Here is a 19,996-nt window from a genome sequence, read left to right as displayed (position 1 = left end):
AACTTTGTCAGCGGCACTCATCAGGGCCAAGTCCCTGTCAGACACGATCACGGATGGGCTTATGTCACCAAGCAAGCCACTAAAATGATGCATGGCCCACTTATAGTTGACTATTGTTTCAGACTGAAGCAGCACCTGACACACGGTGAAAGACTTTCACGTTGAACTCACCCCAACAAATTGTACGAAAGGCCACCAATACCTGTTAGTTTTGTAGGTAGCGTCTAACATGAAAACTGTTAGAAAAGTCCGAGCCAACTTAACACCTTCTGGATGGGCCCATAACAACCCCGTTATCTCCTCACTATTCTCATCCTGTCTCAACTCTTCAAAATAATGTTCTTTTGCTAACAACTCACACAATCTCTGCAATTGTGTGAAACCGTTCATATCCAATTTTCTCACTTTCTACCTTGCAGTGTAGACTTGGGATATACTAGATATGTTATCATGATACCTATTCTTGATGGAATCCAAAATTTGTTTAGGCTTTATTCCACACTTACTCATCTCTAACAAGTACTCAAACTCTGGAACGGTCAGACGAGTACCAAATGCATGTCCTTCAAAGGTATTCGACAATACATGGTTGGAAAACACCTTTTAACTTAAATGGACATCCCGATTTTTTGGTTCCCAACCTTCTCTTATTAGCCCTCCCTTCGCCTTCCTTCTTGTATGACCGATACACACCCGAGCACTCGCAAGCCAAATTCAATCTTGCTACTCAATTTCCCTTGGCACATTTCGACTTTTCAATGACCACAACAACATTAACTTGTCTTCCTCTAGCGGTTGCCCAACCGATTGCCTCGCTACGTGTATGAAAGACCTAAACACATAAAAAACAACTATTATTATTAATACACTAATAAAATTACATTTAGAAAATTTTAAAAAAAAATGAAATCAATGCCTACTCAATCATACCTCTTCCGTAGTAAAAATTTCTGTTGTATCACTTAAAATCGGTTTACAATCCACATCATTCGAGTTTGCAGAGGATCGGTTCCCGGATAGCGGCAAAGAATTCTACATATAGAAGAATTAATAAAACAATAGTCTCAAACAATTTGCATTTAGTTTCAAAGTCACAAAAAAAATGAATTTTTAACTAAATTTAGTCCAAACGACTCAGCCATGTAGTTTTATAAAGGGTCCAAACGACCCGGCCATATAGTTCTGTAGTGTCCCCAAACGACATGGCCATGTAGTTCTGTAGTGTACCCAAACGACCTAGTCATGTCGTTCTACAGTGTTCCCAAACGACCCAGCCATGTCGTTCTACAGTGTTCCCAAACGACCCAGCCATGTCGTTTGGGCTCGGGTTTTGCATTCATTCAAGTGTTTTGCATCCATTCATTCATTTAATCAATCAAGTATTTTGTATTCATTTTAATCAAGTGTTGTTACCTCATTATTTAGGTTTGCACTTTGTCGTCGACGATTTCTCGACATCTCATTTGCTCGACTAGTCGCATCTTCAAATTCTTCACCTTGACCTTCAACATTTTGTTCCACTTCTTCACTTTCAACATATCTTCTATTTTCTCCTTCTCTAATTTGTTATTGCACCTCAAACATTACCTCAAATGCTTTTTCTTCATCTTCATGTTCCATTTAGAGAAACTTGTATATTCTAATATGTAGAGAAACTTGAGTATGTAGAGAAACTTGAGTATGTAGAGAAACTTGAGTATGTAGAGAAACTTGAGTATTCTATGTAAGGAGTAAAAATTTTGATGAAAAAATGAGCGAGGAGTAATGAGTATTCTATATATATTTGAAATTTTGATATATTTCGAATAATTAAGTGAAATATGTTTGTAAACCCTAAACTCTAAACCCCCCCCCCCCCCCCACCCAAACTAGTTTATTATTCACAATTTAATAAAAAAAAAATGGAAAATAACAAGTTTAGATATAAAACAAATTATTATTTTAGATTTGGATAATTGAGTTAAATATGTTTAAAATTAAAAAAAAAATTATGTCGGTACGAAATTTGTATACCTTAAACCCTAAACCCTAAACCCTAAACTCACAAACTAGTTTATGATTCAAAATTTGAAAAAGAAAATAATAAATAATAAGTTTAGAAATAAAACAAATTATTATTTTGAATAATTAAGTAAAATATGTTGGTACGAAATTTGTAAACCCTAAACCCTAAATCCAAAACCCCAAACCCCCAACTTAGTTTATTATTCACAATTTTAAAAATAAAATAAAAAATAACAAGTTTAGATATAAAACAAATTATTATTTCAAATAATTAAGTGAAATATGTTGGTACGAAATTTCTAAACCCTAAACCCTGAACCCTGAACTCAAAACCCCAAACTAATTTATGATTCATAATTGAAAAAATAATAATAATAACAAGTTTAGATATAAAACAAATTATTATTTTTGATTTTAGCATGTTTGATTACATGTTTTAACTTGGTTATAAAGATAGGTGACTATGTCATAGCAGATAAAGAATGCAGTGTGCATGTGGTGTTAGTGTAATTGTGTTGTTTCTAACCCAATTTTTTAAATTGGATTTCAATTTTTCTAATTCAATTGAAATGTGTTGATAGTTGATCATTACTAATTCAATTTTGCACATAATTGTTTAAATAAATTATTTTATACTTATGATCGATTAATTATTTGAATTATAAGAAAAGTGTAATTGGTGTTTATGTCCAAACCACTTCACCATATCGCCCCATATAAGTCATAAACGACCCACTTGCATGTGATACCAAATGATTAGCCAAATCTAAAATCCACACATAAACTACGTGGCCACGTCGTTTGAGTGTACACTCAAACTATGTGACCATATCGTTTGAGTGTGTTATGTCGCTTGAGTGTATACTCAAATGATATGACCACGTCGTTTTGGTATACACTCAAACGACTTGGCCATATCGTTTGACCACGTCGTTTTGGTATACACTCAAACGACTTGGCCATGTAGTTTGAGTGTTACTCAAACTAACACTCAAATGATGTGACCAAGTACACTCAAACGACGTGCACTCAAACGATATGGTCACGTCGTTTGAGTGTAAACAGAAACGGTCCGAAGGGTTTGTTTTGGCGATACCGGTTAAATTGGTTGCTGGGCCTGAGCTTTGATGGCAAATTTGTAAAATTTCTTTTTTTTTTAGGGGTTACCAATCCAATTTGATGAGTGCCCGATGGAATCACCTTTAGAAATCCTTTGAGGATTAACAGGGTATCTCAAACAGCGGTTTGGTTCGTGTGACTAAAATAATTCTTACCGACAAATTACCAAAATATCATGTATCTCGACATTTTGCTCTGCACTACTTCCTCCTTTCGCAAACGCCCAAACATTTTATCTTCTTCTTCTTCTTCGCCAGCCCAATCAACAAAACTACTGTAACCTCTCTCCAAGAAGAAGAAATAAACACCAAAATAAAATGTTACTATCTAGAAAGTTGAAACTCAAAAAACTACTTCACTGCCCACTCACTTTTACCACTCTTTCCTACTCCCTAAACCCCCCTCATTTTATCAAACATTATTTCTCTACTGAAACAAAGCCACTCTCAAAGTTCCTTAGAGATGGAAACTTTGATGAAACCAAGCATAATCATATTTGCCCTGGCTGTGGTGTTCACATGCAAGAAACCGACTCGAAACTCCCTGGTTACTTCATTACACCTTCACTGAAAGATTTAGATTATAAACTACCTATTAATAGACAGCCCATTGCGGAAGAATCCGAGATATCGACTTCTTTTAAAAGGGGTTTCTTGAATGACCTTGTTGAAGGACCGGAAATAGTTTACCCTAATAACCGTAGTAGTAATGTTAAGCCTGTGGTTTGTGTCCGGTGTCATTCTTTAAGACATTATGGGAAAGTTAAAGATGCTACTGTGGAGAATTTGCTTCCGGATTTCGATTTCGATCATACTATTGGTAGAAAATTGGTTTCTAGTACTGGAACTCGGTCTATTGTTTTGATGGTTGTTGATGCATCGGATTTCGATGGGTCGTTTCCTAGGAAAGTTGCCAAGTTGGTTTCCGAGTCGATTGATGAGAATTCTACCGCGTGGAAAAAGGGCAAGTCTGGGAATGTGCCTAGAGTGGTGCTTGTTGTGACGAAAATTGATCTTCTTCCGCCTTCGTTGTCACCAACTAGATTGGAGCATTGGGTTAGGCAGCGCGCTCGAGAAGGGGGTGCCAATAAGCTTACTAGTGTACATCTTGTTAGTTCAGTGAGAGATTGGGGGTTGAAGAATCTTGTGGATGATGTGTGTCAACTGGCGGGTGCAAGAGGAAATGTTTGGGCTATTGGAGCTCAGAATGCGGGTAAATCTACTTTGATCAATTCGATAGGGAAGCATGTCAGTGGGAAGATTACTCACTTAACGGAAGCTCCAGTTCCAGGCACTACTTTGGGGATTGTTAGAGTTGAGGGTATTCTCCCTGGTAATGCGAAATTGTTTGATACCCCAGGGCTTTTGAATCCCCACCAAATTACAACAAGGTTGACGAGGGAAGAGCAAAAAATGGTGCATGTAAGCAAGGAGTTGAGATCAAGGACATACAGGATTAAGGTCAGTATGTTTTGTTAATAATTCATTTTGTTTTTTGTTGAATTTGTTAGTTCTGCTTACAAAATTGTCTAGAAGACGATAAATAGTGCTCATGCATCATATCTGGTCATTTTGACAAATGCATGACAGAATAGTAGAAACAAACAATCACGTTTCTGTTATTAATGTTACTACCGATAGTAGTTCATCGTCGTTATTATATCAAAATTGCTTCGATTAGGCTGAAATGCTGAGCAAATTTCTTTCTCCATTCAACCCTTTTGTGTGTTAAGTTATTAATACTAACCTTAGCGTCTATTTTTCTACTTCGCAGGCCTCAAACTTGTATGATCTTTTTTTATTTATTTTTTTGGTTTGCTAATATTATTGTTTGTTTGCAACTTCTATGATACTTCTCCCTAGCCTGATCTTCAGTCATTTTCAAATTTGTATCATATCATTTCACATAAATCTACTCATCACCTATGGGTATTAATACTGGTGGGTTATAGGCCGTGATAGAGCAAAAACACTTCTTTTAATATGCTGATTCGCATATTGTATACATCATTGCTCATGATAATAATATTTTTAGGTGTTATGATTCATATCTCTCACATGACATGCTGTGATCACATGTGCAATCCTCTTTCCATATCACCTATGGATCCTCACTTCATTTCATGAAAGTGAATAGTTTATATGATGCGAGGACGCAATAGATTATCATGTGCACAGCACATGCATAATGCTACAGCTAGAGTTTATCTTTTATTCTACTTCTATTTTAAATCCTTAGTTAATTAGAATTAGACTAGCTTCTATTTTAGTTTCCCAAGTTCTATTATGATTAGGATTTGTTAACTAGTTCTCTATATAAGCAGATGTAAACCTTAAGATTTTGAGACTTGATTATTATTATTGAATTAAGATAATTCGTTTTTATTCATTAAACCCTAGTTTTGGGTATTTTCACACATTGTGTATCTATTGTTCTTGCTTCCGCGACAAAGATACATCAAATTGGTATCAGATTTTTAGGTTTTTCCTGGTTTGCTCGTCATGGCCACTCAACGAAGAGGATGCGGACGACCACCAGCAGTGAATTCAAGATTGGTTCGTGTTGAGAAAGAATTGCAAGCAAATTCGACTGATTTGCGCGACATAAAAGAGATTTTGATGAAGCTCGTACCTGACTTTCAACCCAAACACACCATTGACGTTGTGGACAGACAATGGGTGGACGATGACCCCCAAGATTTCCACCACTCTGGTTATGAAGTTGAGTTAGTTGTTGCAGCCCAAAATACTCAATCGAATCGACGCCGCATCATCATGCACCCTACATGAGAACTTCTCCACATCCATCTTCCATTGAAAGCGATAAAGACTCGCTTGTAGCTTCAAGCACTAAATCACCATCTTCTCCAATTCGTCGATTGGGACGACCTATTGTTGATGGAAGTGGTCCGATTTTGAATCCTACTGATCGGGGTCGATTTCCTCGTGCTGATTTGGCCTTCCCGAGTCAAGATCGCAGACGCAATCACACAATTCGAGTTCCCCATGTTGATCAAACTTTTCAGCATAAAGATTTTGCTCCCGAAATTTATTATGATGCAGATCTCGATGCAAATCGCATAAGCTATTGTCGAAATCTGTCAGGCCTTGGCCGTGGTCAAAGGCATATTGATGCTTCTGTTACTCCTGGTCATCATTATAAGTCATGATAATATTCTCTGAATAAAAGTATGGAATAAAGGAATTGTGAAGTAAACGTAAGTTTTCTCAGTTTCATAGGGATTATAATCCCATTTATTTATTTATTTTTTATGGTAATCCCATTTATTATAGTTGAGGACTGAGTCTAGACTTATCTATCTATGCATTTCACTAAAGATGAGGATCACAAGTTAGCTCAAATAATGAACTCGTACACAAGTTCTCCCAGGCACTTATCAACAGTTTTCACTTTGGTTTATTCCATTGGATGTTTGAAATCTTAGTAAAAACTTGCAGTAAATGGTGATACATAGGGTCCGCTTGTTTAGCCGGAAAACATGACAAAACTTTGTTTTAGAAAGTTTTCTAGGCATTTCCATTTTTCCTGGTGCTTGGTTGAGTAGTGATAGGGTGGGGTCCAGCGGAAAGATTTCTAAACCTATCTAAATTTGGAAGAACTTTTTGCACGAAAAAAGTGGCGACACGACTTTCTACGAGCCGTCCCGTCTCATTCTCCATCATCTTCCTCCATCTCTATCGAAATCTCAAAACCCTAGCCCCACAAAAACTTAAACTCAACCAAGCACAAACGCATTGCACAAAACTTTCTTTAACTTTACAAAACAAAACTTTACACTGGAATGGTTTCCAGATTTGCTCGTGTTTACACTACCACCAAGCGGAGCCATAGTAGTTTGGCTTTACTAAGTAAGGGTTTACAAACACACAAAAAGCTTAGACATAAATTAAGAGCATCCGTATATAATTGAAACCGATCTTTCTCAAAAAAAATTCCTCGAGATAAGTTAATGTACTATTTTACTTGTTAATCTTGTGTGAGTGTGATGCTCATTTATGTGGTGAAATTTGCATCCAATTCTCCTTAGCTAAAAATACTTTTGCAAATTGGTCCCACCAATTATTCAGAGAGGAATGGGCTCTTTTAAAGTTTTAGGACCTGGAAGTTCAAAACCATTAGTTATGTTTAGACTTTAGAGTTTAGACGTAAGAGTCTCAATCCATTTTTTCCTCTCCTTTTTGTTCCTTTTTTCGTGGTGTGCATGTGTATTAAGCTTAAAAGTTGTTGAGTTGTCCTTTTTTAACTTAGAGGACCTTTGTTGTGTTAGTTATATAGTAAAAAAAAAGTCTTATCAAACACTTTTTAGCTTGGTAGCAATATTGCTTTGGAATTGTATATCATGGATTGTGTTCAATAGACTCAATAGTATCAACTTCTCTAACTGAAATCTGTTTGCCTGTGGTGAAGGGAGGAGAGGACATTTTTGGCTAGTGTTGGCCCTCAAATTTTGAAAAGATGCGGCTCTATAAATGCCAATAACTTCTAAAAACTGTCTTTTTTGTTCAAAGAAATAGTTAGCTGACGCTCAATTGTAGAAACTTGCTTCTTTTTTTATCCCACACATTTTTTGTCGTTGAGGTGTCTGAGAGGTCCCACAAATCCTAGAAAAAAGAAAACAAAAAGGATAATGGGTTTATGCAATGTGTGGAACATGCTGTTGGAAGTTGAATCTTCTATGGTCACACTCAAAGAATCTATTACCTTCAAATCTTTGATTGATGCCATTATGTCATAGGAAGTCTTAGTTGAGTATTTGTGTGAGTGCTTTTCAAATATAAGCCGGAATTATTTTTTCTTTATTTGAAATCCTTACTTTGAGTTAGACGGAAGGATGTGGATATCGTTTTCTGGTTTGGAAATTTAATATGCGTTCTCAATCCCAGAAGATTGGGCAACCAAAAAATGTAAAATATGGCTTTTCTTTTAACTACGAGTCCCATATACATGTATAGGAGTCCCTATGGTATTTATTAGAGTGATTTATTGATTTCTGCCTCTTTCTTATATTTTTTGTAATTGGAAGGAAGGTCATATGGCCTTGTGTGATTATGACATTTCTCATGAATCTCATAACCTGCTAATACTGGTCGTAATATAGGCCCTGATAGAGAAAAAAACACTTCTTTTACTTTTTCTTTTACTAATTAAAATATTGTTTACAGTCATTGCCCCTCATTACTAATATTTGTAGGTTAACTTGAATTGATCACATCTTTCATCTACAATTCTGTAATCACACGAGCATCCTTTTTTAGTGTTACCTTATTCAATTCATGAAGTTAAATGATAAGTCATGATGATAATGTGTGAACAAAATTATTGAATAAATGAATCATAAAGTAAAAAATAAGTTTTTTATGGTTTACTAGGGCTTATATTCCCATAAATTATAGTTTTTCTGAGACTGTTGTTTTACACATCTGTATGTATTTTGAAAATGTTTTCCTTCCAGACGCTGACATAAAGTTGAGGATCACGAATTTGTCAGATAATGAACTCACACACATGTTATCATAATCACTATACCAATAGTTTTCTCTTTGGTTATTCCTTTTGCAGCTCCAATTTTTTCATTTTTTTGTTAAACTGGCCTGATATGTATTAGTTTGGTTTTATAAGTTATTGTTTATCGACTAAGTAGAGCTTAAGAGCATCTGTTTGTATTTTAGAAAGCTATGAAGCTATCAATCTCAAATTTTTCCCAAATGTAAGATAGATTAGTGTAGTCTCTTACTTGCTACTTTGGTGAGAATGTGGTGCTCAGATGTGTGGACAAAATATGCATCCAATTATCCGGAGTTTAGAATTTTTGTTGGTCACACTTATTAATAGAGAAAGGGGAGCTTTCAAAGTTGTAGGACGTGTAAGTCCAAATGACGAGTTATACATCTCTTTTTCCTGCTCGAGCTTCAAAACCTACTCGTCTTTCTTGTGGTTTTATACGAAATTTTCGTAAGGTGAAAAAGAGCGGGCCCAACATAGAACCCCAAGCAATCCAAACAATCCTTATGGTTTTGATATCCAGTAGGGAATTATAAGAAAAAGGTCCAAGTTGGTTGGTGAGCCTAGTGATGGGGGACTCCGTTGCCTAGTAAGGTGTTAGTGAGACCCCTTCATTGGTTTAAGACTTATGAGCCTACGACTCTACCTCCGTTTGTTTATTTATTTTAAATTGTTTCTGCTAAAATGCAGTTAAATGGTCCTTTTTTTAGCTTAGAGAGTTAACTACCAAGAATCTTATAAATCCTTTCTAGCTTTATAACAATATTGCTTTAGATTAGCATTTTATATGGATTTAGTTCTAGTGACTTTGCAGTCTCAGTTTCTCTAATTGAAATTGGTTGCCTGTGGCGGAGCCAGGCAAGGGCCAAAGTTAGGTAGTGTTTACCCTCTGATCTTGACAAAGAGAGGTTCTTTTAATACTAATCACTTACAAAAACTTATTTTTTTGATTTTTTCAAATAAAGAGTTTTCTAATCCTTAATTGTAGAAACACAGCCCTCTTCGTTGCTTTGTTTTACCTTTACCTTTTTTTGGTGATTGAGGGATTGAGGTGTTTGAGAGGCCCCACCATTTGCTGCCCTCTCTCTTTCTCCTTTTCTTCCCCATTTTTGAAACCCTAAGCCCTTAACTCTCTTCCCCTTGTCTTCCTTTCTTTTCTATTTCAACTCTTGCCAAGTTCCCTAGTATTATAAGGATGCAATTGCTTGGAAAAAAGAATGTTGTTCATTAAACGTCATTGATGCTTTATAAGCGGAGATGCCTCTCATCTCACTTCCATAATTAGTCTCCATTTTTGCAGATTGCTTTTGTGAAAGGGGAGCCTTCAACAACTTTAGAGGCAATCACACTGCCTCTTCACATTGATTATACTCTTAGATATTGGAGACAACATGCTTAATCAACCTTGCTGAACAAATTGTGTGATTTTTATATGCTTGTACGTTTAAGCTATGTTATCTAAGAAAGCCCCCTAAGCGGCCCAATCGGTGGTGAAGACGGCAAAGACGGCTTTTAGGGAAACTAGTTGCAGGTTGTTGTCATATGTGTTCCCAATATGGCGCTAAGGCGTCCCAAGGCATTAGTGGAGAAGTTTAACACCTTGCGTCTCACCTATCCCCTGACCACTTAGCTTTTAAATTCTGGATTGCATAATTGTGAGTTTACTTTTCCTCTATTCTGACCACGCACGATTTTGATGAAATTACATGCTCGGATCATCTATTAGTAGGATGCTTTTAGTATTCTACTAAAAGACGGATAGACTCTGATCAGTGTTTAGTGAAAATTACTGTTAGCTTCTTCAAATTTCCTGAAGCTATCAAAATCTTCAAAAATATCTGAGGCATTAAAGTTTTCTGTTGCTTGGATGAAGGAAACATGATATCTCCAGAAACTGATAAACTAACAATCAACAATGATATTTTCTTTTTCTGATTGATACTCTAATTACGTCGGAAGTAATTATTAGCAGCAGCAAATTCAAGGATGACCTCTGGTGCCAAATTTAAAAATCATTAAATAGCGACTGTCCACGAAAATTTGGTGAAACAAGCTAAACTACACCTCCTTTTTCCTTTTTCACTGGGAAGGGGGGGGGATATTAAAAAATAGAATTGTATAAAAAAGGACTATACTTGTCGTAGATTTACTACTAGTGGTCATCTTGCTCACCTCAAATAAATTCAAAGTTGTGCCACAGTTTGCCCCTGTTTTAGTACTACATTGGTTTGCACTTTATTGAACATGTTGTGGTGCCTTTGTTTCATAGGAAGTTGTTAATAGGTATTCAGGGGAGTTATTTTGAGTATTTGGTAGGTTATGACTGCTTTTATTTGAGTTCTAATTAAGTGGGTATGCAAAATTGAATGTGCAGCCTCAATTCAAGTGGACTGGGCAACCTCAAAACAAAAAATTCCCTTTTCTTTTAACTATACGTGTATGAGTCGCAAAGGTATATATTAGAGTAATCTTTTGATTTCTGTCTTTTTTTCTTAATACATTTTTTTGGTGATTGATAGGCAGGTCATACGGTTCACATTGGTGGACTCATGAGGTTGGATGTTGAAGAAGCATCTTCTGAGTCAGTTTACATTACAGTATGGGCATCTCCTTATCTCCCGCTTCACATGGGGAAAACTGAGAATGTGAGCACAATGCTAGAAGACCATTTTGGACTCCAATTACAGGTAATCTTTGGAATTTCACTGATGGATGAATGAACTTTGGACTACAATTCTAGTATTCCTATTATATAGGCATCCAAACATCCTTAAATTACACGTTTCAATTTTTTTCTTGCTTAAATATCCAACTAAATTTGAAGATACACCTAATGTAGCCACCTATTGGAGAAAATCGAGCAGAGGAACTTGGAGAATGGGTGAGAAAGGAATTTCGTGTCAATGGGAACAGTTGGGATGTGAGTTCTGTAGATATCGCTGCTTCTGGTCTGGGTTGGTTTGCTGTGGGTCTGAAAGGAGATGCAGTTTTAAGTGTTTGGACGTATGATGGGGTGGATGTTGTGTTACGCAGTTCGCTCATTCCTCAAAGGGCACAATTTTTTGAACTTGCTGGCTTTACAGTCTCGAAAGTCGTTTCCAGTGCTGATCGAATTTCAAACAAGAATCGTCCAAGCAAAAAACCAAAGAAACAAACAGATAGAGCAGAAAGAAGCAGCTTCTGATGCATTGCCCCTAACAGCTGATGTGATATGAGTTTACAGTTGGAAGCACAGGAGAAAAGCATATGCCAAATTTGAGCTTAAAGTGGTAAACAAACTTGCAGCATGTAAAGCAAATGAGAGATGGTTTTAAGAAAAGGATCAGATGTGTTGGTAGCAACACATGGCCGGTTTGCTTCTCATGCTAACCGTCTTCCCAGCAATGCAGCAGTTTCTTTTTTGGTTGGAATTGTCGTCTGAATTTTTGGAGAATTACATTTATTTAGTCAGAGAGAGTAGCAGTTGAACTGTTGGTATGTTATTGCGAAATACTGAAAATCAAATATTGTTTGTTTGAAATGTGTACATCAGTCATTAGTGTCTGCATCTTAAAACAGAAAGATTGTTCAATCCAGCGCACCACTTGCAAACTTCATCAAACATAACATAAGAAACCAACTTGTATCATTTACCTTGTTAATTTGTTATCATGCACGGAAAAAAAAAATCTTGATGACAACACTTATTGTATGAGAACGAATGTCTAATTCACTCACATAGTGTCATTTCAAACGCTGACAACCCTGCATATTATTAATACGGCTTCCCTTATTGATTAGCCAAAAAAAAAAAATTGCTTTGCCCACAAATTTGGTATTGTTACAACCACATTTCCTTCAAACCAATTTTACGGGTTTTTTTAGTTTATGATGCAGTACAGACTCTAGCAAATGGCTTCATGGACGCTTGTAATCGTGCGTCAAAGGTTTAGTGGTGTTTACTGGAAGGCAGGGGCGGACGCCCTCATTCTCAGTTATAATAAGGGGCGCGCACCCTCTAGTGGTTTTGGTACGTGTTTTTTTCGTTCATTCGTTTTGGGCCTTTTGTTTGGGCTTTAGTTTCGTGTCTGTTTTTGGTTGCCTATATTAGGCTAATTGTAGGGTTTTAGAAAACACTTATTGATTATTAAACTTTGTTCAATCAACTCTTGGTCAGAGAGTGATTAATTAATATATTTTCTTGGTTAAAGGAGAGGTATTTGGATTGTTTGCAAACTAACGTTCTTAATCATACATTAGTTGGTATCAGAATCAGTAATGAACTGGACATGCCTCGTCTAGCAGAAAGAGGGCGTGGTCGAGGACAGAGACAAGCTGCTCTACAAGAGGTGTATAACCGTGAGCGAATGACCGAACTTTCTAGGTAGGTTGCAGCGCTAACCCGCCAGTTCAAAACCCTAAATCGACAAGCCGATCTCCAACAAGATCGCGAGCCACCATTAGGGGAGGACGGTTTGGAGGCAGAGGATGCTAATCCTTTCGCCGTCCTGGAGGATGAGGATGATCTACTGCTTGTTCCACTGCCCAGAGACAACAGGCGTTGGGAATCTGGTCTAAAAATTGATTTGCCCGAGTTTCATGATAACTTGCAACCGGATGATTTGATTGATTGGATCAGTACTGTGGAGGAGGTTATGGAGTTGAAAGAAGTACCAGACAACAAACAGGTGGGGTTTGTGGCAACTCATTTTCGTGGTCGTGTTATGGCTTGGTGGCAACAGTTGAAGGCGACTCGACACAAAAAAGGTAAATCTAAAATCGTGGCTTGGGAGAAACTAAAAAAACATCTCCGTGCAGATTTCTTACCATTCAATTATACGCGTGAACTATACCAACGCTTTCAGAACTTGCGTCAAGGTTCCAAATCTGTGGATGACTATACCAAGGACTTTTATCAGTTATTGTCTCGTGTAGAACTGACAGAGTCTGATGATCAGTTGGTGGCTCGTTATATTGGAGATTTTTGTTCTAATTTGCAGGATGCCTTGAACCTGTTTGATGTTTTTTCGGTCTCTGAAGCTCACCCATCAACGCGCCTTAATTCTGGAGAAACAACAAAACTGCAGGGGTAGTGGTCCTGTTACCCACATTCCCAATGTTCCTATCACTAGGCCGCAGGGTCCAGAAGTTATAGGTCATGACACTAATGCGGTTAAGTGTTTTCATTGTGGTGAGATTGGTCACTATGCTAACAGATGTTCAAAACCACCTGCTCCTGGTAAGGTTTTGTTTGCTGAGAATGAAGATATTGATGATGATCCCGTTGGTGGTTTTCTTGGTGCTCCCATATTTGATGTGGGATCAGATGACATTCTTGAAGAGATAGTCACTGGTGACAGGGGTTAACTTCTGGTGGTGCGCCGACTGTGTTTTACTCCTAAGGAGACTGATGGTGATGGTTGGCTCCGCAATCATATTTTTCAGTCGACCTGTACCATTCTTAGGAAAGTCTGTAAGCTGGTTATTGACTCAGGTAGCTATGAGAATGTCATCTCTTCTGAAGTTTTACGCTGAGAAACATCCGGTGCCTTATTCTCTCTCTTGGCTGAAAAAGGCCACAGAGGTAACAGTGTCTAAGCATTGTTTGGTTTCTTTTTCTATTGGTTCTAAGTATATTGATAAGGTGTGGTGTGATGTTGTTACAATGGATGCTTGCCACTTGTTATTAGGTTGCCCCTAGAAATTTGATTGGCGGGTTTCTCATGATGGTTGGAAGAATACTTATAGTTTTATGTTTGAGGGTGTTAAAATTGTGTTAGTACCGAATAAGGAGCATGTGCCCACAACACCAGCTGAGCCAAAGTCTTCTTGTTTGGCTATGCGCAATTTTGAGACCAAATTGCTAGATACTAGTCACGTGTTTATTTTAATGTGTGAACCTAACACGCCAAAGGTAGTGCCAGAGTGTGTGCAGGGATTGTTATAGGAGTTTTCGGACCTTTTTCCAGATGAGTTACCAGCTGGGTTGCCTCCTCTGAGGGATATACAGCACCAAATTGATTTGGTTCCTGGTTCTAAAATCTCGAATCGTCCGCATTATTGGATGAGTCCGAAAGAGCATGCTGAGTTACAGAGATAGGTTACCGATTTGCTTGATAAAGGATTTATTCGGGAAAGTTTAAGCCCATGTGCGGTTCCTGCTTTGTTAGTTCCCAAGAAGGATGGTACTTGGCGTATGTGTGTCGACAGTCGGGTTATTAATAAGATCACTACCAAGTACAGATTTCCTATTCCAAGGTTAGATGACCTTCTGGATCAGTTGCATGGTGCTATAGCCTTTACCAAACTTGACTTAAAGTCCGGTTATTATCAGATTCGCATCCGTTTTGGTGATGAGTAGAAGATTACCTTTAAGACAAAGGAAGGCCTGTATGAGTGGTTGGTCATGTCATTCGGCCTCTCTAATGCACCCAGTACTTTCATACGAGTCATGAACCAGGTGTTGAAGCCATTTTTAGGCAAGTGTGTGGTGGTTTATGATAAGTACCCAAAAGTGTAGTTTAAACCCCTTAATAGTACTCTATTTAGGCCAATTATGTTTATAATAAATAAGAGTTAGTAATGTTTACGTGTTTTTATGTATTTCAGGACTTGAAGTTGATTAGGTGACTAAAAGCACCACTTTTGCATGGAAAACAAGTCAAGATGATTACCAAGGAAGTTCTACATTTAAAGCCCAAGAATCATGAAGAAAAAGCCTTTTTCAAATCCAATCAAAGCTGGGAAGTCAAAATCAATCCGGGTCATAGAAAAAGGACAGAAAAATCAACAGAACTTCAACAGGCCGTATCTTTGAACTCGGGCCTCGAAATTGGGCCTACTTTATGTCAAAACGACCGGCTCGGAATCAAATTTCCAATGGACCTGACCTTGCCCCATTCAAAACTATAAAAGTGGATGAAAAGGGCACTAAAATAATTTCCAGCAGCTGTGACCCTTTTAGACTTAACCTAATGGACTTTGGGCTCACTTTAGAGGCCCAAAGTCCCTCTTTTTTGCCCATGCACAAAATTGTAAACCTAACCCTTTTCTATATAAAGAAAGTTAAGGCTAAACATAAAAAACCCTCTTCTAACAAACCCTTAGTTTAATTTAGGTTTATGATTTCTTTAGTTGATAATTAGGTTTAGCAATTGTAGCCTCCATTATTTCCCATCTATAAAAAGCTTAGTCTTTAATATTCAATTCAATTCTCTTTTCATTATGTCTTATTATTGTTTAATTATAATGATTCCTATGACACAGGCTAAACCTCCATTAGAGGAGGTTTATGAAGCCATGTGAGGATGATTAATCTTTAGTATTTATTGTTTTGCAAATAAGAACTTCAAGTTCTTTGTTATGAGTAATTAGAGATAGAGCTCATAACGAAGGACTAGAGTATAGAGCCACTACCAAAGAGATTTGTGGTGGAGCTATATTCTCATGCTAATGAAACCTCAATCCGAGAGGACTTGGTCTTCACTAGGGATTAATAAAGTGATTCGATACTAACTAATAGTAAATCGAATCACATGGCGGATTAAACCTCTTCTAATTCCTTTATTCATTCTCTAAATTTACTGTTTTCACATCATATTTACTATTTTGACTCTTATTAGTGAAACATAATTGCAATCTAGACTCGCATCCAAGTAGTGTATGAATTAGAGTTTGGCGAACACGACTACTTTCCTCTTTATCACATGATTTTGATGAGTTTTATCTCCTGTTTTTCCACCATAACTTACTGTTCACGACATCATATATTCAATATGCATCAATCCATGCACCATCAATTATTTATTATCAGTTTACTTCAATGACATCTTAATTTATAGCAAGGGCACCCAGTCTCATCTCCAAGATCTCCAGTCGGTGTTGTCTGTCTTACGCCAAGCTCAACTCTTTACTGCTGTTGCTAAGTGCGTTTTCTGTACGGACTCAATTTTGTTTTTGGGTTATATGGTTTCGGTAGAAGGTATCTCTGTGGATATTTCTCAGGTCGAGGTGGTTCGCTCCTGGCCTAGCCCGACGACATTAACTAAAGCACGTAGTTTTCATGGGTTTGCTTCTTTTTATCGTCGTTTTGTTCCTCACTTTAGTACTATCACTACTCCTATTACTTATTGTTTGCGTGGTAGTAAGTTTCTTTGGTTTCAGGCAGCTGAAGAGAGTTTTCAATTTCTCAGGACTAAGCTTATTTCGGCACCAATTCTTAAACTGCCGGATTTTTCCTCTCCCTTTGAAGTGTGTACTGATGTTTCTAAAGTCAGCATACTCACCCTATCGCTTATTTCAGTGAGAAACTCTCAGGTGCGAAACAAAATTACAGTGTTTATGAGTTAGAATTTTATGTCGTTGTTCAGACTCTTAAACATTGGCGTCATTATTTGATTCATTCAGAGTTCATCTTTTATTCTGACCATGAAGCATGATAAGCACCCAAAAGTGTAGTTTAAACCCCTTAATAGTATTACATTTAGGCCAATTATGTTTATAATAAATAATAGTTAGTATTATTTACGTTTTTCGTGTATTTCAGGTCTTGAAGCTGTTTATGTGCTTAAAGACGCCATTTTGCATGAAAAACGAGTCAAGATAATTACTAGAAGAGTTCTATGTTTAAAGCTCAAGAATCAAGAAGAAAGAGCTTTTCCAAGCCCAGTCAAAGTCAATACGGGTAGAAAAATAACATAAAAGTCAATAAAACTTCAAATGGGCGTATCTTTGAACTTAGTCTTCGAAATTGGGCCTACTTTATGTTAAATCGACCGTCTCGGAATAAGCTTTCCAATGGACCCGGTTTTGCCCCAATTAGAGTTGTAAAAGTGGACAAAATGAGCACTAAAGTAATTTCCAACAGTTATGGCCTCTTTAGACTTAACCTAATGGACTTTGGGCTCACATTAGAAGCCCAAAGTCCCCCTTTTTGGCCCATGCATGAAAATGTAACCCTAACCCTCTCCTATATAAGGAGGGTTAAAACTAAACAAAACTTGGCTACTCCCTCATTAGTATAGTTTAGTTTTAATTAGGTCTCTTTTCATCCCCTTAGTCTCTGATATTAACATTTTACGGTGTAAAGAATTGAAGTTTCTTATCCGTTCGGTGTTAACTCAACTTTCTTACTCACGGTTCTTCGATTGTTTAGTTAGAGTAGGGATTCGTTCCAACCTAAAGTCTAGGATAACATTACAACTTTATTATGCTATTTAGGAAACTAATGAGTAAGGCTTTTATGCTAAGTCTTGATTGGTTTTACTTCATAACGGACAGTTATCATGCAAGACATGAAAACGGATCAAAGTTGATATTTAACAAGATAAATAAAGAGAGAGAGAAAGGGTAGGGGCTTATGCTACTCATGCAAGGTCTCACTATATTTCTTCTAAAATCAGATTACTACAATCTCTAATCCGTTTTGGATTTATTAACAAACCCCAAACGGATTAAGAATCGATCCCTAGCGAGATGAACTCATCTCTAAGTCCATCTTACTAGCATGAGGAGTTGAACTGATATTTCATCTCTGAAATACCATCTCAACTCCTGGACTCATAAAACATACTCTTGTCAAATAGAGGAATATGAGGTCAAATAAGACTCGCGGGCGCGGCTAGCCCAGGCGTGAAAAGGGTGGCGCACGCGAGTCATTCTTAACATCCAGGCCTCAAGTTTGGACGGACACTACCATTTTGGGGTAGGGTGCTAAATGGATCCTAAGTTCTAAGCAATTAATCATACTTCTAAAAGACATATAAGGATCCTCACATGAGCATTATTAACCCTCCACCTTGGAGGGTTTTAGCTCATGATCATGGGATTAATAAAGTATTACAAGTTATCTATGCTAATCTAAGAAGGGATGAAGAAGAAGAATAATACACACACTGATTTACCTAAGGGAATGTTTGAAATTTATTCAAGAACTAAAGAGTGTTCCACCATTAAAACTATTACAAACTTTTTAACATAAAACAAAACAAAGGATAAAATATAAGACAAGAAATGAAAAGGAGTCAAGGGAGTGAATGCTTTTTTTTTTTTCCTTTACTACATATGAGAGCATTCATTTCTCAATCCCACGTGAAACCACCTCCCATATTAACTTCCATCTTATCTAAAAACCAAAGCAAATTGACACCTTGCAATTTTTTTCACAATTAGCACCTAAATCCATCTAACTCAATTAATGTCATGCAAGGTGTCCACATTGTGCCAATTATTTATATATTTTGTCTTGACTTGCATGATGACTCATCAAATTTTGTGGGCCCGTATAGTGAGTCCACATATTGTATCCAGTGGTTGGCCGGTTTTTTGGCATTTTTACAACTTTCGCTGCCTTTGCGTAGAGTTCGTCGCACTGATCGTCTGAGCAGTTCACTTGTCGAATTTGGAGTCCTAGTTCAAGAGATATGAACTCTGGAAGTTTGATGTTTCTGTGCACGTAATTCCATTTCTGACTTAATTTTGTCATGTTTGAGTCTTTGGGCTTTAGTCCAGCTTTGTTGGGCTTCACATGGGCCTGATCGGAAAACTTTACGTATACTTACTATTTCGTGCTTAAATACCGGCTTTATCATTATTTCTTCATTGGTTGTGCAAACTTGTAAAAACACGAAAATATAATTATTTTATAATTATTAAACACATAATTAACCGAAATATTACGTCTATATGGGGTTTTATAATATAGTTTTTAGTGCTTATCAGTCTCTAATTAGTTTAGTTTAGTTTAGGATTAGAATTAGTTTATTCTTATAGCCTCCATTAGAACACCTTATCAATAAAACTTTTAGTTAATTTCAATTCTTGTCTCTAATTTAATGTCTTTCTTTTCTCTCATTAGTATAGAATTGAACATCCAATGACACAAGGCTAAAACCTCCATTAGAGGGGGCTAATGAAGCCACATGAGGATGATTGCTATTTAATTAGTTGTTGTTTCAATATGTGTTTCAAGTTCATTGTTATGTGGTTTAGAGATAAATATCATAATGATGAACTAGAAATTAGAAACCCCATCAAAGAGATTTGTGGGGGTGCTAATCTCTCATGCTAGTTTAACCATGACTATAGAGATATAAGTTGTTAACTATGGATCAAAGAAAAGTGATTCGATGACTAACTAATAGCCAATCGAATCACGTGGTGGATTGCCCCTCTCTATATTCTTTTTATCATCATTATATCTACTGTTTTAGCATTTAAATTTACTGTTTTCATATTATATAATTACTCTCATTAGCGAATCGTTTGTTTAGTCTAAATTCGTGTTAAATACGTACAAGCAAGAGTGGTTCGAACACGACTACTCTCCTCTTACCAACATGTTTAGAGAGTATAATATAGATTGATATACATA

At 36.9% G+C, this 19,996-nt stretch overlaps 1 protein-coding gene across 1 annotated transcript; it reads left to right on the top strand.

The window, feature by feature from the left end:
• The first annotated feature begins 3,324 nt into the window (after positions 1-3,324).
• On the top strand, positions 3,325-12,166 carry LOC147516907 (P-loop containing nucleoside triphosphate hydrolases superfamily protein). Its single transcript, XM_086589393.1, has 3 exons — positions 3,325-4,583; positions 11,166-11,333; positions 11,486-12,166. Exons 1-3 carry the CDS (start codon positions 3,441-3,443, stop codon positions 11,828-11,830), a joined length of 1,656 nt encoding a protein of 551 aa, XP_086445519.1. The 5' UTR covers positions 3,325-3,440; the 3' UTR covers positions 11,831-12,166.
• The last annotated feature ends 7,830 nt before the right edge of the window (positions 12,167-19,996 follow it).

Source organism: Coptis chinensis, chromosome 2 (genome assembly GCF_015680905.1).
Source record: "Coptis chinensis isolate HL-2020 chromosome 2, ASM1568090v1, whole genome shotgun sequence".
NCBI lineage: Eukaryota > Viridiplantae > Streptophyta > Magnoliopsida > Ranunculales > Ranunculaceae > Coptis > Coptis chinensis.
Note: the sequence above shows the minus strand (reverse complement) of the source record. Positions and strands in the feature narration are given on the sequence as shown.